This window comes from Leopardus geoffroyi, chromosome A3, assembly GCF_018350155.1.
Source record: "Leopardus geoffroyi isolate Oge1 chromosome A3, O.geoffroyi_Oge1_pat1.0, whole genome shotgun sequence".
Classification (NCBI taxonomy): domain Eukaryota; kingdom Metazoa; phylum Chordata; class Mammalia; order Carnivora; family Felidae; genus Leopardus; species Leopardus geoffroyi.
The window spans coordinates 139,803,588-139,829,368 of NC_059336.1; the positions used below are offsets into that span (position 1 = coordinate 139,803,588).

General features: G+C 50.5%; 1 protein-coding gene across 1 annotated transcript in view; it reads right to left on the reverse strand.

The window, feature by feature from the left end:
• Nucleotides 1-25,781, reverse strand: part of SNTG2 (syntrophin gamma 2) — a 184,813-nt gene that overhangs the window by 28,578 nt on the left and 130,454 nt on the right. Inside the window, exons 11-14 of the mRNA XM_045447897.1 lie at nt 25,194-25,232; nt 19,659-19,775; nt 11,961-12,032; nt 1,285-1,485 (exon numbers count right to left, since the gene is read on the reverse strand). Coding sequence (XP_045303853.1) covers nt 1,285-1,485; nt 11,961-12,032; nt 19,659-19,775; nt 25,194-25,232 — 429 coding nt within the window. The remainder of the gene's footprint in view (nt 1-1,284; nt 1,486-11,960; nt 12,033-19,658; nt 19,776-25,193; nt 25,233-25,781) is intronic.

Here is a 25,781-nt window from a genome sequence, read left to right on the forward strand (position 1 = left end):
CGGGTGTCCCGTCCCCACTCTGGACCCAGGGGAGAAAGTCTGTTCTTTAAGGAGAGGCACCGTAATCCACCCAGGACGGTTTGGACCCTCGATCTGTTCCGACCGGCAGGGGCGAGACCGGCCTGCAGCCTCGCGGCCACGGGGCATCAGGGTGCGTCTCCTGGGGTGCCCGTCCGCAACGCCTCCTTCCCCCACACACTGGGATGTCCCCCTGCCTGCAGCACAGCTGGGGACACTGGAAACCAGCCGCCCGGCACACGCGGTGACGCAGAATGCCGTCTTCTTCCCACTTTCTGGGGCTGCAAGTGTGGTCACGAGGCGTGTCCCTCAAGCTCCCATTTCTCCGCTGTGTTCAGGGCTCAGGGCTGTGAACAGTTGCCGGATGGGCCAATGAGTCCCCGCGACAGGGGAGTCAGTGTTCAGTGCCTCAGGACCCTTGCATCACCTGCCTGCTGGGGTCATGGAGCCGGCGCCTCTGGCACGTGGCCGCTGGGCGCAACGGAACCACATCCGGGGGCTGCCCAGCCGGAGAGGGGGGTCCAGGGGAAGCCGTGACGTGTGTTTCTAGGAACATCTGAGTGTGACGTCGCCATGCAGACTGGCAGGTCGCAGTGACGCCCAGTCAGGGACCCCCAGGCCCGAGCAGCCGCTGGAGAGTCAAAGCCACGCGGGGCCTTCCATTGAGAACGCGCGCTCCCAGACGAGGCGTGATCTCCTCTGCACCAGGGCCGACGACACGGGGCTGGAGGTGGCCGCATGGTTGGCAGGAAGTCCCCTCCCTGACATCGCCGCGTGGACCTTCTGCCCGTGAGGGGTCCCACCGTTAACGACGCCGGGGGTCATGACCCCTGCCTGCTCACGCATTTGACAGACGCACGTTTCTGTACCCTGCCGACAAGGGCAGAAGCTCAGTCACGTGAACCACGTCATATTCTCCCTTGGGTCCTGACGGCAGGGGCAAGGCCACCGGGTGCCTCGTCCGTGACAAACGCCCGGGGGACTTCACCGCAAATGAGCCACCTGCGCCGTCTGCTGGGAGCAGCCTGTGGGCAGCGTGGCTCGTCAGGGGCGTGGACGTGGAAAGCCCGTGGCTCTCTGCAGACGTGAAATGCGCCCCCTCGCGCTCTCCCGTGGCGACCCGTCACCTGCCACGGACGCTGACCTGGTGGCTCAGGTCAGAACGCTCAGCTTTCAAAGATTCGTTTTCGTCTGGAACGGCGGCGCACCTGAGGGCAAGGTCGCGCCCCACCCGAGTTCTCCCGCGGGAGGGTGGGAGGTGCTTACCCTGCTTCTCTGAACTTCCTTGAAAGTGGCCCTCTGGAAAGACCTCTCCCAGGCGGCCAGCTCGCTCCCCAGGTCCACGCTGAAGACGCGACTCTGGCCGTGGCCGACCAGGACGCTGAAGCTGAACGGCCGCTGGGGCGCGAAGCCGGGAGGACCCAGGTGACAGTCTTCGTGGAGCCAGCCGTCGTCCGCCAGCCAGAGCTGGAAAACAGAACGCGTCAGGGCGTTAGTGCGGGAGGGGGTCCCGGCCGAGGGCAGAGGCCCCACGGCCACCAGATGGGGACACGGAGCCACTGCGGACCCGGCCACACGGGGAGCCCCCGTTCAGGGCAGGGCCGTCCTCCCACGTGGCAGCTGTCGAAATGAGCCCAAAACAGATTTAGGTAAATTCCACCCAAAGCGGCTTCCACTTAAAATAGCGGTAACCACAGCGTCTGCTTCAGCGTCTCACTGGAAGGTCAGGTCACGGGACCCGGGCGCCCCGGTCTGGCATGAACACGGCCCTAACCAGGCCCCTCGCCGCCGGGTTGCGGGGCATCACCAGCTCTTCTGTCCTGGGCAAAAGGACCCCTGCTCAGAACCCCCCCAAGGCACCGCAGGACCCCCAGCCGTCCAAGGCGTACTTGTATCATCCCAGGGTCCTGGCCACACCGAACCAATGTCCAGAAACATCCTGAGAGCAAAGGTTAAGGCAGAGGAGCCCTGCATGCCGTGGGCTCTGCACACAGACATCGGGTGTGTGCACTTCCTTCCCGAGTCGGTGGGGGACGCAGCCAAGGAGAGGGTGACTCTGGGCCTCACTGGTCTCGGGTCAGCACAGCCCAGGACTGGACGCTCAGGGGACGCAGCGCTGCACGCAGCAGGCAGCACCCGGCGAGTCTCCCCTCCCTCTGTGTGCTGGCCTGCACACACACCTCTTCTGCTCTCCACACGCTCACACGTACTCGCACACGCCCCTCTTCCCGCCCACACACACACGCACACATGTACGTAAGCATGCACCTTCCTCTACTCACAGCGTGCTCCGGCCTGCACCCGCCCCTCATCCCTCTCTCCACACGCACACATACCTGCACACACACGTGCACACATAAGGCACACCTGCATCTGCACACACACGCGCACCCGCACTGCCCAGGCACTGATCGTCCACGTGGACTGTGCCTGAACCACCTTGTCCAGCGAAGGGGACGGAGGGCAGACTCCTTGCCAAGGGACCCCGCTGTTCACCGTGGCTCAGGTGTGCAGGTAAGAGACTACGGATGTGTGCAGGCGGCTCGTGGGTTCTGGGGGCTCCTGATTCACCTCCGGCCTCGGGACGTCTCTGCAGGATTCGCCTGTGCGCCCTCTCCCTGCTGTTGGTCCTCAGCGGTGTTTGCACCTGCACATGGTCAGATTCCTCCTGCCTCACGGGCGGGTGCACATGTGTGTGCGTGCCTGTGCACGTGCGGGTGTGCTGTGTGTTCCTAGCCCTAAACGAACCCTGGGCACAGAGATGCGCCCTGATTTCGGACCCCCCCCCAGATCTTTCACTTCAGCCTGGGATACACAGAAACCGTTCAACAGATGAGACTGCCCGTCATAAACCACGAGTACGTCCTTGTCACCGACACAACGTCTCAGAAATCGGGTCTGCAAGTACTGAACTTAACTGTCTAGACCGCCGACCTAAGGAGACGGCTCGGGAAGCGTCTGTGTGGGCGATGCCGCCAGTGGGACGGCCAATCGCGCTCTCCTGTCCCTGGTTACACCGGGATCTCGTATTTCCGTAGGAGGAAAACAGGACTTTCTCTGCCAAGGGTTAGCTGTCCACCTCTGAGGCTGTTTTGGGCTTTAAGACGCAGGCACAGGAGGGGGTCAGACGCTTAGAGTGGCAGCACAGAGAAAGCACAGGCCACCAGCATCCCCGTGCCTGTTAGGTCCTCACGCGTTTGCACAAAAGCACGTTGTGATTGAGGCGCTGCTGAGCGGAGAGACGGGGTCTGAGCTAACACGCGGCTGGCGGGCTTCCGACAGTCGGGGCCAGTCCTGGAGCAGGAGCGGACCCCCTGCCGGCCCCGTAAGCATGCAGAACCCCGCACGTCCCCTTTTCTGACAACGAAACAAAAAGAGCACATTTAAAAATTACCTGGAGTTTTCCCACTCCTGTGTGTTTACTCTATGTACTTATTTGCACATTTATAATTATTGTATCAATGCAGAGAACGTGAAAGGCAAATAGTTCTGCTAGGGCTACTCTGTATGCCGCCTGTGGGTTTTATCCCCTCCAAATGCAGTGTCTGCACACGTACCTCTGCACGTAGTGGGGTTTTTAATAGACTACTTAAATAGACAGTTTTAAGAGACTACTTAAAATACATGATGTTAGGTTTCTAAGTATTGCTCAGTGATATTGTTATAATTCTCCAAATGGCCACTACCTTAAGGAGCAGAATTTAGATTTTCACCTACATGGTGATGTGACTCTTGAATTACTTATTTAGATCAGTTGTGAGGAGCAAGGTCACTTTTCAAGGAGTAGCGCGTTTGCCACTCAAACCAGTGAGCAGAGCCCTGCCCTCTACGGACAAATACGAGCAAATACAGATCGCTCTGGGAGCAGCCTGGGAAGTCCCAGGGAAGAACACGGAAGGATTTCAGGGATGACATTACTTCCTGAAGCACAGAAAACAACATTAATGTCAGTGACCTTAGTGGTCCGTATGGAGCTCATTTCCACAGACATTTCTTGTGGCTCCCGTGTGAGACGATAACTCAGTCAACAGGGCTCGGAAATGAGCCACCAGGGTGGGAGGTGAGTGGCTCCCCCCTCCCCGGCTGCACCCAACTTCTGGGCCTGGGCCTCCCCGCTGCGCAGCATCTGCATTAGAACACCTGGTTTTAAGCCCGTCGGAGCTGCAAATCCCGTTAAGGGTCAGCTCCCTGCCCCCTCCCCCCACCCCCCAGGACCTGGACGTGTCCCAAGGAACACAAACATCCAGGAACGCTGTGCCCCTGCAGGGTGTCAGGACTACTCCAAGTTGCAGAACTCGTCCTACCGTGAAGACAGACAGCTCACTTTGACTCTGGGTCACACAGTGGCCTAGGCTCCCGCTCCCGACCCCACCCCAGCCCTCAGAGACCCCCCCGGCCCTTTGCAGCAAAGCCCTGGAGCCAACCACCCCCCCGCCCCCCCCCCCCCCCCCCGTGCAGGGTCCTCCCTGATGCAGGTGCAAGTTCTCGGCTCAAGGGAGGGGCTTCCAGACATTCACAGAGGACAGGAGCCCCTTCCCTGGGGTCCTAGCTGCCTGGCGGGTCGCTGGAGAGCAGGCTGAAAATTCTTACTGCGGACTCTAGACAGATTCCAGGGACTCCAAGGGTCCCAAGGAGTGGAACAAAATAGGATTTAAGATGACCCTGGGCCGGGAACTTACTAGCCACCCTGTGCTTATGGGCTCTGAGCCCGAAGATAAGGAGGATTCGCTCCCCGTACGAGAGGATTAACTCCGATGTAAACGGGGGACTTAGCAAGGCCCCGGGTAAGCCGGGTAGATGCTGCTATCTAGATCCTCTGCCAAACGTGAGTTAACTTAAATTTTAACCGAAAAATTTCAGGTTGGGTATTCTTCCATTGGAGGACACATCCCCCTCCTCTCCCGCCAGACTCCCCAGAGTCGATTGGCGTTTCTGTTTGCCGCTGTCTCCGAGCCGCGTACAACCTACATGTGCAATCAAAGCCCATGGATGCAATTTTCTCATCTATTTCTGATGGGAGTTGAAATAGAGAATACGTAATTTAAGAATCGGAAAAAGTAGGGGCGCCTGGGGGCTCAGTCGGTTGAGCATCCAGCTGCGGCTCAGGTCACAATCTCATGGTCTGTGAGTTCGAGTCCCGCGTCGGGCTCTGTGCTGACAGCTCACAGCCTGGAGCTGCTTCGGATTCTGTGTCTCCCTCTCTCTCTGCCCCTCCCACACTCGTGTTATGTCTCTCTCTCTCTCTCAAAAATGAATAAACTTAAAAAAAAAAAGAACCGGAAAAAGTAATTTCTCAGAAGAAAGTCAGAGAAACAAACCTACAACAACAGGATTCATTCCTGGATGGAATACTAATGGCCGTACTTGGAAACGGTCGTTCTGACACAAATCATTAACAACTGTTGCTGATGGTGCCAGTTCTTCTGATATCGTACATTTATTTCAACCTTTGAAAAGCGAATTAAATGCTTATAAATAAGTTTAGATTTATATGTGCACAATGATCATCCACAACTAAAGGTGTGTACCAAAGGGGGTATCCTTTTGTAGAATCGCCATTTAGGACATCCAAATAAGACATTCGACTGACAGAATACGATCTCCTTTTTAAAGAAGTTCAATGCTACAAAGTTATCCTTATTATTATTATTTGCCCCATATGGGATTAATATATGTGCTGTGGCTGTTCTCGTGACTAATGTAATGGTTTGCTAATCATTTCACAACATGTTTACTGGTCTTCCTGGAAGAAATGCTGGATAAAAACAGAAACGGCTGCACAGTTATTAACGAAGCACGTCTGTACAAAATGACGGTCTTTGAAACACATCCCGACACCAAAGGAGCACCTCAGACGCGGGAAAGCCGTGTAAAAGCCAGAATGTGACAATGTGGAACTTTTGTAAAATAAAGGGAAAAGCCATAACATTTTCCTCTACAATTATCTTGTGGAGTATCGATGAATGAAAATCTACGCGTATAAATTGTCACGAGAATCACTTCAACATAATGGTTCCTTCTACCACTGTGATAATAGTATTATGGGGACGTATTTCCCTCGTAGGTGTTATTATTACGTGCAGCTTAAAATTCCAGATCTAAATTTAAAATTATTTTTGAGGACATTTTCCATTTAAGGAGGCATATCAAAATTTAAAACATTAAATTTTCTTTCAAAACTTCTAACTTTTGACTAATGACTCCTGGGGGTCAAATTCTCAGACAAAACACATGAAAAACGGCACTGCATATATTTTTAATTTCCGCTTTCGTACAGACTTCCTACTTTGCCGTGTGCACTCCTGCGTGAGAAAGACACAGGAGCGTCCCAGGCTGGGGCACAGCGCTCCCCTGTACCGGGACTCAGACACGGCTTCCTCCCCTTGTGGAGAGGCTCGGACGGACCTCAAGGCTGTGCCTCCTACCCCTGACCTGGGCCTCATCTGCCACGACGTCAAAGCTCTCCATCCATCTGGGCTGTTTTGCTGCTGGAAGAAATTAGTCCTTGACGGAAACGTCCCCAGAATGAAGGGAAGCCCCCAGCTGGTAGGACACGTCTCCCAGACTCGTGCCGCAGATGATGTGGTCAAGGCTTAGCTGTTGGCCTCTTTAGGGGACGTCTGGAGACAGCTTCCCTCCAAGTGTATGTAACTCACTTCTGATACCTCACTGAAGCCCAGGGTTGACCAGCCGCCCCCACCCCCAGCAACAAGCATGGTCTGGCCAAGTACAGTCTGCTCCCCGCCACGCTGTGGCCAGTACCGTAGTGTGGGCCTCACGTGGTCTCTTCCTACGTGTGTATACCTACATACCATATAGAGGATGTGTATCACACGTCATCTGTGTCATATGTGTTTAGTGACCCACTTCTCACCAACAGAATATGGTGGAAATGGCTGTCTCTGGTGGAGACGGCGGCCTCTGGCCAACTCAGCAAGGAGCCGAGCCCCCCCCCAGTCCAGCATCTTCCAGCAACCGAATTCCACTGACCTCCACTAGTGGGCCTGCAAGGAGACCTTCCGCAGAGTGCGGTTCAGCTGGGGCCATAGACCTTAGGCTGAAATCTGACTCCTCTCGTGACCAGCTGTGGGACGGATGACTCCTGAGACAATGTGTGTTGTTTTACACGCCCAGATCACACTCACAGGTCTCTGACTTCACATTTCAGTGCGTGACTTACTAATGGAGCAAATGAGTTTCAACTACTGTGGAGAGGAGAGTGGAAAGGAAGGAAGAAACGGGCACCTGAGCGGCTCAGGAGGCTGAGCGTCTGACTCCTGATTTTGGCTCAGGTCATGATCTCACAGGTCGTGGGATCGAGCCCCGCGTTGGGCTCTGTGCTGACAGTGCGGAGCCTGCTTGGGATTCTCTCTCTCCCTCTCTCTGCCTCTCCCCTCCTCGCTCTCTCTCTCTCTCTCTCTCAAAATAAATAAGTAAACATTAAAAAAAAAAAAAAGGTAGGGGCGCCTGGGTGGCGCAGTCGGTTAAGCGTCCGACTTCAGCCAGGTCACGATCTCGCGGTCCGTGAGTTCGAGCCCCGCATCGGGCTCTGGGCTGATGGCTCAGAGCCTGGAGCCTGTTTCCGATTCTGTGTCTCCCTCTCTCTCTGCCCCTCCCCCGTTCATGCTCTGTCTCTCTCTCCCAAAAATAAATAAACGTTAAAAAAAAAAAAAAAGGTATAATTAACGTACAATTACGATCCCTACTGGCATTATTAACAACAACTAATATTCTCATGGTTTTGTAAAGGTCGTTGATACAACCAGGCCTCTCATCACTAAGGTTCTATCCAATGACACAGAGGAATTCATTAGTGTTGTAAATGATACTTACTGACAAGGAGGTGTCAAAGCACAAATGCTGCACACACGACACGAGACTTAGCACCGCAGAATGTTAGCACCACATGTTAGCACCGCAGAAACTTCCAGAATGAACACAGGTGTCTGGGCCACATCTCAAATAAAATGAAACCATTCGCTCTGCTTTAAAGCTCCCTCCGGGTGATTTCCCCATAAGACAAGGCTGAGAATCACCGGCAGGTGCATCCCTGGCCCTGTGGTGTGGGAGAATCACGGCCCCCCGGGGATGCAGAGGGCAGGAGGGGACCTCAAACATGCCCTAAAAAGGCCGTGTTCGGTGAGCACTTCCTTATGGCCGGGGCGTTTGGTCATCACACAATTAACACAACCCTGCAGAGGGTCACAAAATATAGACAACAACAGGTTATTATCACCCCATTTTACAGATGAGGAAACTGAGGCATAAAGAAACAAAGTAAAATTTCAGGTGGTAGAGTCAGCCCCGTCTGCATCAAGAGCACGTGCTTCACACACAACAGCAGACCCTCTGTGGCACATTCACTGGGTGCATTTATTTCCTGCCTGTGCACTGTGGGTCAGCCAGACGTCAGCAGGTCCGGGACAGCTGGCCGAGGGCACCGCCTCCCGTGTCTCCTCCCCTGTGATGGGTGGTGACGGCCCTGGCTTCTCACCCAGCAGGGGCAGGAGGCCAGAGACAAGCCTCCCCCCCCAGCCTGGGCACAAGTCACAGCTGGGAGCACCCCTGGGCCCAAAGCAGGTGCCTCCGGGTCACCGGGATGGGGTGGGACTGACCTCTTCCCGCCTGGCGGAGTCCCCTGAGCCGCTCAGTGACCAGGTTTTGCATTTCAGGTTCCACTTCCCAACCTCTGTATCATTCAGTGTGACCTGAGGTCTGCTAAAAGCCCATCCGTGAGACACCCGTGTCTCCTGGCTGGTGTTGCCTGGTGCAATCCCCGCTCAAATCCCCGGTTGTCTTCTTCTCCGACATGTCAACGTGTGACAACTGCGAGCAAGCAGGAGTCGCACAGAGCGCTCCCGGGAAACCCCGACCTCATGAGTCCCAGATGAGGTGTCAGCCCAGGAGAAGCGGAAAACTTGTTTCGTGGCAATGGATTCGCTACTTTGGAACTGGGTGATTCTGAAAGCTTGGGATGGATGTTATTGGTAAAACTTTGCCCTTTCTTAGCCAGTGAATACTTTCCCTCTAATAGATGTGGGATATTTGATCAGTCATTCTGGCTTGGGCCAGACTTTGAAAAGAAAAGCTGGGAAGCTGGGGTTTGTATCTGACCTGTTAAAAACAATGGCAATGACAATAATATACCAAAGATCCTGGAACATATTACTGTAAGTGGCAGTGACTAAAACACTCTCTCCCCAGTATGTGTGCACATACACACTTGTGCACACTCTATCGATCCACCAGTCCACCCACCCATCCACCCACCCACCAATCCACCAATCCATCCAACCATGCATCCTTCCTTCCTTCCTTCCATCCATCCACCCACTCACCAACTCATCCATCCATCCATCCATCCATCCATCCACCAACTCATTCATCCATCCATCCATCCGTGCATCCATGAATCCATCCATCCTTCCTTCCTTCCTTCCTTCCTTCCTTCCTTCCTTCCTTCCTTCCTTCCTTCCTATCCATCCACCCACCCAACTCATCCATCCTTCCTTCCTTCCTTCCTTCCATCCATCCACCCACCAACTCATCCATCCATCCATGCATCCATTCCATGAATCCTTCCTTCCTTCCTTCCTTCCTTCCTTCCTTCCTTCCTATCCATCCATCCACCCACCCAACTCATCCTTCCTTCCTTCCTTCCTTCCATCCATCCACCCACCAACTCATCCATCCATCCATGCATCCATGAATCCTTCCTTCCTTCCTTCCTTCCTTCCTTCCTTCCTTCCTTCCTTCCTTCCTTCCTTCCTATCCATCCATCCACCCAACTCATCCATCCTTCCTTCCTTCCTTCCTTCCTTCCTTCCTTCCTTCCATCCATCCACCCACCAACTCATCCATCCATCCATGCATCCATGAATCCTTCCTTCCTTCCTTCCTTCCTTCCTTCCTATCCATCCATCCACCCACCAACTCATCCATCCATCCATGCATCCATTCCATGAATCCTTCCTTCCTTCCTTCCTTCCTTCCTTCCTATCCATCCATCCACCCACCAACTCATCCTTCCTTCCTTCCTTCCTTCCATCCATCCACCCACCAACTCATCCATCCATCCATGCATCAATGAATCCTTCCTTCCTTCCTTCCTTCCTTCCTTCCTATCCATCCATCCACCCACCCAACTCATCCATCCTTCCTTCCTTCCTTCCTTCCTTCCATCCATCCATCTACCCACCCACCAACTCATCCATCCATCCATCCATCCATCCATCCATCCACCAACTCATTCATCCATCCATCCATCCGTGCATCCATGCATCCATGAATCCTTCCTTCCTTCCTTCCATCCACCCACCAACTCATCCATCCATCCATGCGTCCATGAATCAATCCTTCCTTCCTTCCTTCCTTCCTTCCTTCCTTCCTTCCTTCCTTCCTTCCTATCCATCCATCCACCCACCCAACTCATCCATCCTTCCTTCCTTCCTTCCTTCCATCCATCCATCCACCCACCAACTCATCCATCCATCCATCCATCCATCCGTGCATCCATGAATCCTTCCTTCCTTCCTTCCTTCCTATCCATCCATCCACCCACCCAACTCATCCATCCTTCCTTCCTTCCTTCCTTCCATCCATCCATCCACCCACCAACTCATTCATCCATCCATCCATCCGTGCATCCATGAATCCATCCTTCCTTCCTTCCTTCCTTCCTTCCTTCCTTCCTTCCTTCCTTCCTTCCTTCCTTCCTATCCATCCACCCACCCAACTCATCCATCCTTCCTTCCTTCCTTCCTTCCATCCATCCACCCACCAACTCATCCATCCATCCATGCATCCATTCCATGAATCCTTCCTTCCTTCCTTCCTTCCTATCCATCCATCCATCCACCCACCCAACTCATCCATCCTTCCTTCCTTCCTTCCTTCCATCCATCCATCCACCCACCAACTCATCCATCCATCCATCCATCCATCCGTGCATCCATGAATCCTTCCTTCCTTCCTTCCTTCCTTCCTTCCTTCCTTCCTTCCTATCCATCCATCCACCCACCCAACTCATCCATCCTTCCTTCCTTCCTTCCTTCCATCCATCCATCCACCCACCAACTCATTCATCCATCCATCCATCCGTGCATCCATGAATCCATCCTTCCTTCCTTCCTTCCTTCCTTCCTTCCTTCCTTCCTTCCTTCCTATCCATCCACCCACCCAACTCATCCATCCTTCCTTCCTTCCTTCCTTCCATCCATCCACCCACCAACTCATCCATCCATCCATGCATCCATGAATCCTTCCTTCCTTCCTTCCTTCCTTCCTTCCTATCCATCCATCCACCCACCCAACTCATCCATCCTTCCTTCCTTCCTTCCTTCCATCCATCCATCTACCCACCCACCAACTCATCCATCCATCCACCCATCCATCCATCCACCAACTCATTCATCCATCCATCCATCCGTGCATCCATGCATCCATGAATCCTTCCTTCCTTCCTTCTATCCACCCACCAACTCATCCATCCATCCATGCGTCCATGAATCAATCCTTCCTTCCTTCCTTCCTTCCTTCCTTCCTTCCTTCCTTCCTTCCTTCCTATCCATCCATCCACCCACCCAACTCATCCATCCTTCCTTCCTTCCTTCCTTCCATCCATCCATCCACCCACCAACTCATCCATCCATCCATGCATCCATGAATCCTTCCTTCCTTCCTATCCATCCACCCACCCAACTCATCCATCCTTCCTTCCTTCGATCCATCCATCTACCCACCCACCAACTCATCCATCCATCCATCCATCCATCCATCCATCCATCCATTCATCTGCGTGAACAGCAGGATGGCAAGTTTCAGGATGGGGAAATGTTATGAATACAGAAGATTTTCAGGTTATCTTACTATCTCAATGGACTCTTAAACCCAAAGGCACATCTTACTTCCATGAGCGCATCTCACGTGCAAAGGATACCTACCTTGTGAAGTTTAAATAGTACCTCACAGAGGTTGTAGGTTTTTTCTGCCCGTACCCAGTCTAATGTGCTTACCTGCAAGACATATAAGATATACACATAAATCATAAGCATTCTCTTGTTTAAAAAAAGGCAACTATGTGAGGTAATGGATGTGCTCATTAGCTCAGCTGTGGGAATCATTCACATGTGCACATACATCAAACCATCATGTTGTTCACTTTAACTATTTACAATTTTATTTGGTAATTATACCTCATAAAGCTGGGAAGAAGTTTAAAGTAGACACAAAAACAAGCATGCTTGTTGGGTTACTTTCAGTTGGATAAATTTAAACATTTACAGCAATGGAGTCAACGTGTCTTTACCTTAATTAAATTCTACGCCATGAGTAGGGCAGTAGGACACCAAACCTCACCTGTGGCAGGGGATTTGACAGAGAACTTGTGCTCACAGCACAAGTTGGTAACGTAGGGGCTCATCTATTACACTCACTTGGGTACAGTTTTAGAATTCATTCTGGACGCCTCATACATTAAGTTATGGACCAATTTTCGGTCCCATCTAGGGAGCCTACGGAGAGGGTGGCTAGTTTGTGTGTGACAGTGTGCTGCATGTCCAGTCTTGAGACTTAGGATAAGCTCACTAGTCTGCTCCGTTCCAGAAATGGATACAAATTTATTGACTTACAATTTAATCGAACATGTTTTTGATTGGCCTGATTGCATTTCACAACCATTTTAGCAATAATAACGGAGACATCGTCCAACTTTTGAATGGTGTTCTATGGACTGCAATTCATGTTCACTTCCATGCTGTACGTGAAAATATTTCGTGTAGAAAAATCTGAAATACTCAACACTGTAACAAATTCTGACTGTGATTGCTTACCCGGTGGCTACCTTGCAGCCACCAAACACACAAATAAGAATGAAAATACTCAGAGGTTCACCATGTCTTTGAAATGAAAGTACATGATGTACGTAGTTGGTGACCTTCTTGAAATTGTTCCGCCAAATAAATACTGGGACGTAATCAGGCATTTCGAGCCCATCACCTGAGAATGTTTCACCGAATAGTTAATGATGTGAAATTACACTGGCATGTTGCCACTCCATACTAACTGATCCAGAGGTAAGTCAGTCATTGCTCCTGTGATTAACAAAACACGAAAATGGTAAAATATAAAGGTGGGAAGGTCAATCACAGTCATAATTGGAAGGTAATTTGGGGGCAAAGTAGAGCATTTAGGCTGCAGCAATGAAGGCAGACACAGTTTTTGATTTTTCCAGTTATAACAATGCTGCCTATTTTTGGAGAACTGTAAAAAAGAAAAAAATGACATTATTCAGAACGTCCTTCCTTAGTAGTTCCCTGTTGCTGTGAATAGGCATGGCTACGCACACTCGTTCAGCGCGCGTGTTGGCCGTTGTCAAGCTTTGCTACGTGAACCCTTCTCTGGCTCAGCCAAAGCACAAACACAAAGTACTCCTAAGCTTCCGCTTGACGTAAATTATCTCCAGAGTATTCGTGATGCCCGTCAGGGCTGCCTCCACCTTCTATTTTATTAGTCACGACTCTAGAAGCTTTCTGGGCTGCACCAACCCAACACTAAAGCCAACAAAGCTCCCAGGCAGGGGCCATCTAGGACGTGGCTGTCCCCAAGAAAACCAAGATGGGTGGCATCTACGTGTATTTGTATAATTAGAAGGGAAATAGAAAGTTCAGCCTTGGAGGTCTGTAGGACAGCGGTGAGTGATGGATGAAATCTCAGAAGTGGACATTCCTAGAGTTGTGAACTAACCCTGAATGCAGACAGGTGTCACCTTCGAAGCAGGTTCCTGGCCCCATGGGGGTGATTCAGACTTAGCCAGTGTGGGAAGGGGCTCAGAGATCCTGATTTTACATTTGAGTAAATTTACTACTGAGGCCATGTGAACCAGCAGCCTTGCCATCACCTGGGAACCTCAGGACCCACCACAGACTGGTCAGATCAGAAGCTTGTCTCAAAAATACGTCCAGGTGGGGCACCTGGGGGGGCTCGGCTGGTTGAGGGTCCAACTCGTGGTTTCAGCTCAGGCCATGATCCCAGGGTTGAGGGACCGAGCCCCACGTCCGGCTCCACGCCGAGCATGGAACGTTCTTGAGATTCTCTCTCTCCTGCTCTCTCTGCCCATCCGCACCGTTGGTGTGGGCTTGTTGTCTCTCAAAATAAATAAATAAACTTAAAAAAATATGTGCAGGAGATGACCCTGTTGTGATGATGTCTTAAGAAAATAATCCAAGGGTTACAAGCCTAACCCCTTTTAAAAGGAAAGGCAGACAGACAGGCGGTGGGGACCGGAGCAGACGCCTATTCAGTCAGAACCCCTTGCTTTGCGAACCAGATGCTCCACGACGTAACCTGCTGATTTCGGAGGCCCTCAGGTGGACGGACCCAGCTGAAGGATCTTCCCTGCCTCTCAGGAGGGGCAAGACCCTCTGATAGGAAAGGGAGGGATGTGGAGTGACACTCGGAGCCGTCACCGTGCCGGCCTGTCTCCGGAGAAATACTTCCCTGGACGGGAATGAGATGTGACCCCCTGATCCTGACGCTCCTTCCTGGCGACTCAGAAATCAAGAAAGGGAAAAATGATCCACGCTGAAATCTCAGCGTCTCCAGCCAGCAGGCAACAAAATGGAACTAACCAGCCTTTGAACGCGAAAGAAAAGCGTGAAGGTCCGTAACCCCAGGCCACTGACGCTTTTCCCGAGTCCTGAGAGTTGACAGTTTGTTTCCTCCGGCCACATCTGACTCGGAATGTAGCAGAAACTTTAGGCTGTAAATGCAATATCTTGGTGTCCTTTAATCTTGTTGGGGAACACCTACCGGGTAGCCCCAGAGGGGACACAGAATAATTCTGTATCAGACACATTCTTCAATCTACAAACCTTCAAATGAGTTCTTTCTTTCCAGGTAGAAATTTTTAAATGATAGAATACATTTGCCTAATTGACATTCTTAAACTTGCTTCTACTATTCCCTGCATATTCGTAAGGAACTGCCACATAATTTATACGTTACTGCTGTACGATGCTGTAAAACTGACTTCATGACTGTTATTAACACATTTTAATGATTTTTGAAAACACGTTGTTCACGTTTTCTCAGATGCCAATTTGCAAGTCAGAAATAACCCGCTGGCTGGAAGGAGAGCACAGTGATGAGAACAATCCCGGCTTTCGTCGGCCCGTGTGAACACCTAGGAGGGCCTGAGGCCGGGCCAGCCCCCACCCCTGGGCTCTGCCTCCTCCGGGCAGGACCTTGAGCCGGAAACCGCGGACGCCCCCTCCGCGCCTCTCTTCCACGTTCTGCCCTCCTTTTCCCTCCTCTGCTTCAACATCATCCCTTTGGCTCCACCTGACGGAGCTCAGAAGCCGTCCTTGAACACGGGACTTTCTCACGGGACAGCGACAGCGACTGGTGGGGGACACCTGCGAATTTACCTCCCCTGGACTCTGCTCTCCCAAGAGGGTCCTCGTTTACCGAGTCGGAGAGATCGTCTCTCTCCTGTGCCCCCGTCCCCCCTCTGCTCAGTGTCCGTGCGGAACACGGCGGTGCTCACTGCGCTGCCTGCGGGGCCGGGGCGGGAAACCGGCCCGGAGGCGTGTGGGGCGTGACCAGTGGTCGACTCGTGTCTTCTGTCACCAGAGCTGCAAACGTAACATGGGGGGGTGCTACAGACTTGGGCAAAGTAGACCCTGTGATCGGCTGCAGGGTACGAGCCCCGGCCGGACCGAAATACCTGCCAACAGCGAGGTCAGATTCCCTTGCCATTTTCTGGGTACTGCTCTTACAGCGAGACTCGCCGAGTACCAATACCAAAGTCCACCCGTTCACTTTAAATGCTCCGGCGTCTTCAAACACGTGTACGAACACGTAGGTGCGGTCTCTCGGGGCTCACAGTGACCCTGCGGGGGGGAGGGGGGCGGCGGCTGCCGTCTGCTGTCCCTGTCCCCAAAGCGAGCAGACTATCGAATGAAGGGGGAACAACACACCTCGTCCCACAGCCAGTGATTATAATGCACAACTTACTCTACCAAACCACTCTTTCCCCGGGGTTTTTCAGACTGAAACTTCTTCCTTGTCTTATAAAGTCTTCCGAGTCCCCATTTAAAAATGTGCTTTTGTTATTTTGGATAATGCATGAAAACGGTTTGTTTAAACAAGCATAATACCATTAAGTGATGGGAGAGTTTGATTTCTTTTCTATTTAAAAAGTAAACATGTTTCTGCTTGTGCACAAGGACCTTGGAAGTCCCTGCTCCGGTGTAACAAGTGAGAACCTCAACAGACTCTTCGCAGATCCGTGAGAGCCACAGGGGAGGACACAGGGCGCACCACGGCCCCGAGACAGGTCAGGAGGTGCGGAGTCCACGGCGGGCACCAGGGCGGGCGGGAAAATCTGGCCTGTCATTAGCGAGCTGCTGAGAGTTAAAAACTGCAGGGCAACCCAGTCACAGGGTGGGGGAGACCCCCAACAGTGTGAGATTTACCTGCAGGAGCTCGACCAGGTTCCCACAGAAAACACCGGGGAAAGTCCCTTCAGAGACGTTTGAAATGTCCCAGCGCCCAGCTCTGCACAGGCCTGCCCTCGGGGAGGCTGGTCAGTCAGACCGGAACCTGGTGGGGTTTCATCAGAGCCTCCCTGCCCAGGGGAAGGGACATCCCAAGTCCAGTCCCCCACCCACCCTGCCCCACAGAAGGGGGTAGATAAACCAGAGAACGTTGGGGAGGCTCAGAGTCCAGGGGCTCAGACTCACGAGGGACGGAGACATCATCACAGGACCTCATATCCCGGCCATTTTTACCCGGAACATCGTGTCTGTTAAGAAATTAACTTCCGTGAGAACTCCGCCTAGCCATTCCCAGGACGTTACTTTGTGGATGCAGACGTTCTAACCTTCAGATGCATATGGAGGCAAAGCATCCCGACAGGCAGCCTGATATTGAGGGAGAAAGGTTGGAAAACTGACACCAACCGACTTCAAGACTTACTACAAAGCTACAGCGTTCACCGCAGGTGGTTTAGAGCCACACAGATCAATGGATCAGACAGAGCTCCTAATCACATATAGTCACTGATGGTTCACAAGGGAGCAAAGAAAACAGAACAGAGCCTAGACCGTCTTTCATCAAGTGACTGGGGAACAAGGGGACATCCGTGTGCAAAATAATCAATCTCGACCCAGACCTTACATGCCTGACGAAAAGCTCAGAATCAGTCAGAATCAAAATGCAAAATGTAAGACTCCTAAAACATAACATCGGGGACACCGAGGTGACCTTGGGGGTGATGATGACCTTTTCGATCCAACACCACAGACGGGATCCATGAAGGGAACAACCAATGAGCTGGACTCCATTAAGGTTAAAAACACTGCTCTGAGAAAGACAAAGAGAGAGAGAGGGCGAGCCACAGACTGGGAGGAAATGTTTGCCAAAGACACATCCAAGAAAGGACTGTTACCCAAAAAATACAAAGAACTCTTAAAACTCAACAGTTAGCGAACCTGAGTAAAAAAATAGGCCGAAGACCTCAACAGATGCCTCCCCAGCGAAGAGACAAAGGCAGCAGATGCCTCACTCGTCGTCCGCGAAACGCAAGTTAAAACCACACGGGGCCCCACCGCACACCCGTGAGAATGGCCACAATCCGGAACCCCGACAACGGCAGGTGCTGGCGAGGACGTGGGGCAGGAACGCCCCCTCATGGCAGGTGGCAGGCGACGCAGAATGGTGCGGCCCCTTCGGAAGACAGCGTGGAGCCTCCTCACAAAACTAAACACCAGACGGTCCAGCGATCACACTCCTTGGAATTCCGTCAAAGGAGGTGAGGACTTGCGTCCACGTGGAAACCCGCACGTGGATGTTCACAGCAGCTTTATTCGCAACTGCTAAGCTCGGAAGTAACCAAGACGCCCTTCAGTAGGTGACGGATAAACAAACTGTGGTCCAGCCAGACAACGGAATCTCATTCTGCGCTAAAAATACATGAGCTACAAGCCACGAAAAGACAAGGAGGAATCTCAGATGTTACTGAGTGAGGGAAGCCAACGCGAAAAGGCCGCGCACTATGGTTCCAACTACAGGACAACCTGGATAAGGGGAACCCACGGAGACAGTAAATGATCGGTGGTTTTGGGCCACAGGACGGGTGGGGGTTGGGCACAGAGGATGTTCAGGACAGCGAAACCACTCTGTAGGATGCTGTAATGGTGGACGCGCATCACTGCACCCTTGTCCAAACCCAGAGAATGGATGTTTAGCAACAAATGTTAAAAAACATTAGCACATTTGTTCTGAGTAGAATTCTATGATTGTTTTTTTTTTTTTTTTAACTCAGAAAACCCTTCGGCCTCAGTAAATTCACAGCATTGTTGGTTTATCAAAACACGTGCAGCTACACCCAAGCCGGTGTCCTGGGGGGGGGTCCTGGGACAGGAAGAGCGTCAGTGGACAGGCTGGTGAGGACAGCAGTGTCTGGTTTAGTGACCAGGAGGGACCACTGTCCAGTTTCACTTTCAGCAAAGGGTCCACAGTCCCATTTGGTGCCAACCTTTGGGGAAACTGGGACCCACAACTCTCCATACCACATATGCGACTTTAGGTAAATCTAAAATTATTCCCAATTAAAAAGCTTACTAAAAAAACTATATTCATTAGTGCAAACTTGCATTATTGTCTCGATGCCTGGAGGTAAAATGTGATTCTGCCCTTTCATTATTCTTTATTTTTTTAAAACCACTTTCTTGGGATATGATCGCCATCCAACAAGAACACAAATTTAACGTGCGCGGCCCGATGCGTTTGGAGGTGGGGCTCCACCCATGACACTGTCTTCCCACCACGCACCCCGTCCCCCAGACAAACACTGGGTGCTGGCGGGAACGTGCAGAAAGGGAGCCGCGTGCACTGTCGGTGAATGTGAGCTGGCAGGGCCACCACTGACAACAGTGCGGAGGGTCCTCAAAGCGTCAAACCTGGAGGTACCACGTGATTCGGTATTTGTGCAAAGGAGATGAAATCCGGGCGTCCGCACACTCAAACTTCCATCCAGTGCTATTCGCAACAGCCGCATGTGGACACAATTCAAGGTCCGTCGCCCGGTGGGCAGAGAAAGAGTGCGGTGTGTGTGCACAATGGGACACGGCCCAGCCTTAAGAGGAAGGAAACCTGTTATTTACTTTCAACGGCAGAAAGTTCCATCGACACCGCACACAGCGCATCCCAAGTTCTGGACGCCTGAACCTCCCAGGTCCTGTGGTTCCTGGTCCTGATGCCCACAGAAGCTGCTTTGACTGATACCCGAGGCAGAGCACACGTTATGTACCTGGTTCGCTCAGGGAGAAAGGCGTCGTCGGTGCTAATTTGAAAACAAAATTGCAAACTATGGCATTTAGCGTCAGGTTTCTACGAGGGGCCCTGCTGAATCAGGCTGTTTGGTTATTTTCACAAAACCTGGGGGATGTGAAGGAAAGAGGAACTTTTAAAGTTTCATGACCTGTTCTGTTTCGTCTCTGGGTTCTCCGACCACGTAACGGACGGGCTCTGTGCCCCCACCCTCCGGGAGGGGCCGCCCTGGCCTCCCGCGAACACTGGATCCCATCGCTGCTTCTCATCAGCAACCCCTTGCCCGCGGAGTGTCAAGGCGTCCTTACCGGAGCGGTGCTGAAAACATACAGCAAAGAGCCTTTCAGGGCCAAGAACTTGGATCTGAAGGTCTCACGGGAGCTGGTGCCTTCGAGTCTCTCCCTGACCCAGCCCATGTGCACAACCTGCAAAAGAAAGCCCGTGTCATTAAAGCAAAGCCTTCGCAGCGGGCACGGTCGCAGGGCTGGAAGCGGCAGAGACGGGCACGCCCAGAACCAGCAGGTGTCCTAACCCTGACCAAGCAGACGGATGTGAAAGGGGGTGTCCCGGGACAGCCCGGGGCTCTGCACCTGCCGGGCTCCGTGTGCACGTCTGGGCACCACCGGGCCCCTCGCCTGTGGCAGAGTCGTGCCTTCCACGCATCCTGAAAAACACAGTATTACATCACATCCTCTCAGGGGCTAGGATTTCGGATTCGTCCATGAGTTTGCACAGAGCTGGCGCACGTGGGAAAGGTGACTGTTTCTTTAGGTTCCACTTCCTGACGAGAGTGAAGAGAAGACAACAATATTTGACTCCTACGACTGGCATTTTGTGTGCAAGCTGTAACAAATCAGAACAGGATCCAAAAAGCTTACGGAAGCAGCGATATAACCTAAGTGTTCAGTGCATGAACACAAACTGATGTTAAGCTGAAGTCCCTGCATCTTACCCCAAATTTTGATGTGACACATATTTTGTAGTCATTTCATTTTAATTTCCTCCTTTTGCCATGTTTCCAAAATAAGTGTTTAAAGCAGCTTCACGTGTAAGTAAAACGAAGAGTGAATTACCACAGACATGCCAGGAAACCTTACGAAATAAAACCGTCCTACGAGCCGCTTCAAGGCGGTGCCCTGGGGCTCACTGGGGCGCCCAGCCCGGGCTCAGGTAGGTCCTCTCCGCTTCTGCGGTTTCCGTGACAAATTCCTGACAGCTTTCACTCTTACGGCCGGTGAAAGACGTCCTAGGTCAAGATGCCAGATGAAGTTTTACAAAAAGAAATGTTTAAAAACTAGATCGTTAATCTGAGACATCTATAAATTGCATGTGAACTTAATAAAACTCTGTATGTAATTTAATTCCGCCTCGATTAATTAGCAAAGAAATAAGTTACAGCTTAGCTATTATTAGAAACGTCGCCTGTTTTATGAATCTTTTTTGGGTATCTGTAGTTCATAAATAATTTCAAGGGTAGCTAATATTATCTTTTACATTATGAATTTTCTAATGGCTTATTATGTGTTCCAAGAAACGTATATTATAATTTTAGGAACACCTACCTGATTATGTCACTGTAAATTACATTAAGAGGACATAACCGTTCATTATAATAAATGAGCACATTTTCATTTATCTCTTCTGATTCCATTTCTATAGGAAAGCCTTTTTTTTCACTTGACTGAGTCAAGATAATTAGGTACGTGTTCGTGAGACGATGCCGTAGGGTTGGCCCTTTACACAGAAAATGCCCACATTATCTGAGATACTTAGGTTTCTTTTGGGTTTGATGAGCCAGGCATCCACATTTCCCTTTACTTCAGGTTTTCTAGAAAAAATGTAGTTTGGAAATGTACAGAACTGCTTGTTGTTTTAGCAGGGAGCACGTGTTCGGGTTCGCCCGGGACCATTTTAAATGTACATGTGTTGTTTTCAGGCTGGCCGGCATCCCGGAAGGACCCGCCTCTGTTTGGAGGGCAAGATCTACAGCTATCTTACTCGCTGAACGTGAGTCTAGAATCATCTGTACTGGGTTTTCTGTATGATCTGCCAATTCTGTCTTGTAGTTGTTTTTGCAAATTGCAGCAATTCCCAAATACGTTTACTTTTAAAAGTATTTAATCAAATAGTATGTTTTTTCTACATACCAAAACCAGGAATTAACGGTTCAGAATGAAAAAAAGCATGCCTTCTCGTTCCTAAGGGCCCAACATCACAAATCTAAACTCCTATAATACATACAAAACGTTTAGTTTTTGGAGCACATGTGAGATAATCTGTACCCAAAGCACACTGAGACAAGGCAGGGGTAGCTCTTCAGAAAGTCCACACAGTAAAGCTCGTCTCTAATATTTCCTTCCAAATGAACTAATTTGAGCCCCCGAGGGGAAAAAGAGTTCAGAGGCGCCTGGATGGCAGGCCAAGGTCTCCCAGTTTGTGGGTTCAAGCCCCGCGTCGGGCTCTGTGCTGACAGCTCGGAGCCTGGAGCTGGCTTCAGGGTCTGTGTCTCCCTCTCTCTGCCCCTCCCCCACTCGTGCTCGCTCTCTCTCTCTCTCTCTCTCTCTCTCTCTCTCAAAAATAAACAAACATTAAAAAAAGTTCAAAGTAATAAGGAAATTTTGAGGTTGGAAAAAGTCTTTAGATTTCCCATTACCGCTTGCTTATCTTATGGGAGAGAAAACTGTGGCTGAGACATTAATTTGGCTGAATTATGTCACCAGTGAAGGGATTACTTGGGATTAGAACCCAGGTGTTAGGGACACTGGTATCACAGTGGCATGGCTTAGCGTGTGACAACATCCTGCTAAGACCAAGCAGAGCAAGATTACCCCACTGCCTCGAGGTCCCTGAGCCGTAACTACCTAGCGCTCTCAGCATCGGGAGTTCTGCTCCTCGGATGGCTTGAAGTTGCCCTGAACACTGGTTCCTGATTTTCTGCTGCGACTCCCGATTTTCAGAGCGAAACACAGCGTGTTCTGAATCCCAGACCCGAGCTCTTCCTCACGTGCCAGGAGACACAGGTACATCCTGAAAGGCCAGTGTGTTCCTCCAAGCGCGGTAAGTTCAAGCCCCGTCAAAGCCACACACCGCGCATGCCCACGTGTGCACAGCCCTGACTGCAGTGACCTGCCAGCAGGGTCCCGGGGAGGGTCCCCACCGAACGACTGAAAAGCTGAGTTCTGGGTCACCACCCGGACCATCCCTCTCCCCTGTGGTCTCGAGAGAGTCTCTGATTTACCATAAAAACAATTCCACAGACATTTTGCTAATTGTGAGATCCAATTTCCCAACGGTAAATTATTCCAGGAGAGAGCAGAACCGATTGGTCGGTTCCCCCTCCCCCCTCAGCCTGGAGAAGACACGCTTTACGTGTGGACTGTGGAGCTCTGCCCTCAGTGGAAGAGTCCACAAGAGCCGCCACGTTAGAAACACAGCGCAGACTGAGAAAACGGTATTTTCTGTACAGGACTACGAAATGAATCCTGTATGAGTTTGAAGGCATCTATGGAACTATCACCCATTAACAGCTCACCGCCCTCCTTCAGCTCCCTAAGGCAAAACAGATGGTCGTGTATTCAGAAAAATGTTACAAGAAAAAGAAGGTACATTTAGAGCAGCTTTCCTTAGAGTTTCGTTTCTTTCCTTCTTTCTTTCTTTCTTCCTTTCTTTCTTTCCTTTCTTTCTTTCTCTTCCTTCCTTCCTCTTTCTTTTTCTTTCTTTTTCTTTCTTTCTTTCTTTCTTTCTTTCTCTCTTTCTTTCTTTCTTTCTTTCTCTTCCTTCCTTCCTTCCTCTCTTTCTTTTTCTTTCTCTCTCTTTCTTTCTTCCTTTCCTTCTTTCTTTCTTTCTTTCTTTCTTTCTTTCCTTTTCTTTCTTTCTTTCTTTCTTCCTTTCTTTCTTTCCTTTCTTTCTTTCTTTCTTTCTTTCTTTCTTTCTTCCTTTCTTTCTTTCCTTTCTTTCTTTTTCTCTTCCTTCCTTCCTTCCTCTCTTTCTTTCTTTCTTCCTTTCTTTCTTTCTTTCTTTCTCTCTCTTTCTTTCTTTCCTTTCTTTCTTTCTTTCTCTTCCTTCCTTCCTCTCTTTCTTTTTCTTTCTCTCTCTTTCTTTCTTTCTTTCTTTCCTTCTTTCCTTTTCTTTCTTTCTTTCTTCCTTTCCTTCTTTCTTTCTTTCTTTCTTTCCTTTTCTTTCTTTCTTTCTTCCTTTCTTTCTTTCCTTTCTTTCTTTCTTTCTCTTCCTTCCTTCCTTCCTCTCTTTCTTTCTTTCTTCCTTTCTTTCTTTCTCTCTCTTTCTTTCTTTCCTTTCTTTCTTTCTTTCTCTTCCTTCCTTCCTCTCTTTCTTTTTCTTTCTCTCTCTTTCTTTCTTTCTTTCTTTCTTTCCTTCTTTCCTTTTCTTTCTTTCTTTCTTCCTTTCCTTCTTTCTTTCTTTCTTTCTTTCTTTCCTTTTCTTTCTTTCTTTCTTTCTTCCTTTCTTTCTTTCCTTTCTTTCTTTCTTTCTTCCTTTCTTTCTTTCTCTTCCTTCCTTCCTCTCTTTCTTTTTCTTTCTCTCTCTTTCTTTCTTTCTTTCCTTCTTTCTTTCTTTCTTTCCTTTTCTTTCTTTCTTTCTTCCTTTCTTTCCTTTCTTTCCTTTCTTTCTTTCTTTCTCTTCCTTCCTTCCTTCCTTCCTCTCTTTCTTTCTTTCTTTCTTTCTTCCTTTCTTTCTTTTCTTTCTTTCTTTCTTTCTTTCTTTCTTTCTTTCTTTCTTTCTTTCTTTCTTTCTCTTCCTTCCTTCCTTCCTTCCTCTCTTCCTTCCTCTCTTTCTTTCTCTCTCTCTCTCTCTCTCTCTCTCTTTCTTTCTTTCTTGTTTATTTTTGAGAGATAGACAGAGTGCGAGCAGGGGAGGGGCAGAGACAGGGAGACAGAATCGGAAGCAGGCTCCAGGCTCTGAGCTGTCAGCACAGCGCCCGACGCAGGACTCAAACCCATGAACTGCGAGGTCATGACCTGAGCCGAAGTCGGACGCTCAACCGACTGGGCCACCCAGGTGCCCCTAGAGTTTCTTTTCTAATTACAAAACGCGCACTCGTGGATTGACTCAGACCCAGGCCTAACTGTCCCTCTCGCGCAGCAAACGCGGACGAGTGCCCCCACCCTGCGCCCACGCCTGATCGCGAGCGCCATCTAGGGCGTGTGTGGGCGCTACTTAAAGCAAACTGAGCTCACTCTTCTCGGTTTTCTGCACCTCAAACCTGCGAGAGGCAAATCGGAAAACTGATGGGCAGTGAATAAAAAGTCTGCCCTTACACGACGGCTTCAACTGTGACGGCACCTGGCGCTCAAACCAGTTGAGCGTGATGGGTCACTCGCGGTGCTCGCAGACCGAGCGAGGGAGGGCCCTGAGTCGGGGGGCAGCACCCAGCCCTGGAAGGAAGGAGGTGTTGACTCCCCACGACGCGGCCCTGCGGGCGAGCCGGCGCCCCAGGAGCGCTGTTCCCACACACCTGCTGTAATTCCTGCTGGCCAGAGGCCGCCCCGGGCAAGGCCCTCCAAGTGAGGACGTTCTCTAGGAGAATCACACCGTGCTCAGATCACGCAGGGAAAACCCTCTCGGCTTGAATACTCACAGTGACACAGCTGTTTAATCGCACTTCCTCAGAGCACGTGCCGACAGCTCGGTTATAACGTGGCACCGGGGACCAGAAGCCCCTCCGAAGCTGTTTCCGCTAAAACTGAGCAGTTTGGTGGAGCTGATACTGGGGGGAGGACCCCTGACTTCGGTCTGCCCGTCCTCCCCAGATTTCCAAATCAAGCTCCAAATCCAGAAGCTACTGTAGAGACTTGTTATAGGATCAACATGAAAAACACAAGCCCTACCTGGTCACGAGGAGAACAGCCCTCATTCACCATTTTCATCTGTGAAGAGAGGGGAGTGAGAAGTCACTATGACAAGAAGATTAACGCCATCATTTCCTCACCTGTCGAACTGGCAACTGAAATTAACTAGCCGCGGGAAGGGTCCTTGGGAACAAGTTTCTTTTACGATGTATTTCTAACCTAAAAACCAGACTACGTACAAATGTGTAGCAGCAGTTCCCACAACGGAAAAAAAAAAAACAATATTAGCAAAAAACAATAGTAGCAAAAAACAAAACTAGCAAAAAACAAAACTAGCAAAAAACAAAACTCGCAAAAAACAAAACTCGCAAAAAACAATACTCGCAAAAAACAATACTCGCAAAAAACAAAACTCGCAAAAAACAATACTCGCAAAAAACAATACTCGCAAAAAACAAAACTCGCAAAAAACAAAACTCGCAAAAAACAAAACTCGCAAAAAACAGTATTAGCATACTAAAGCTGTTCTTTTCCAAATAGCAGCATCTTGTGTGAGTGAAGCTATGGGACCACAGATACTTGAATTTCAATACCTGAAAAAAGTGGGGAAGACACTTTCTGCTCTAA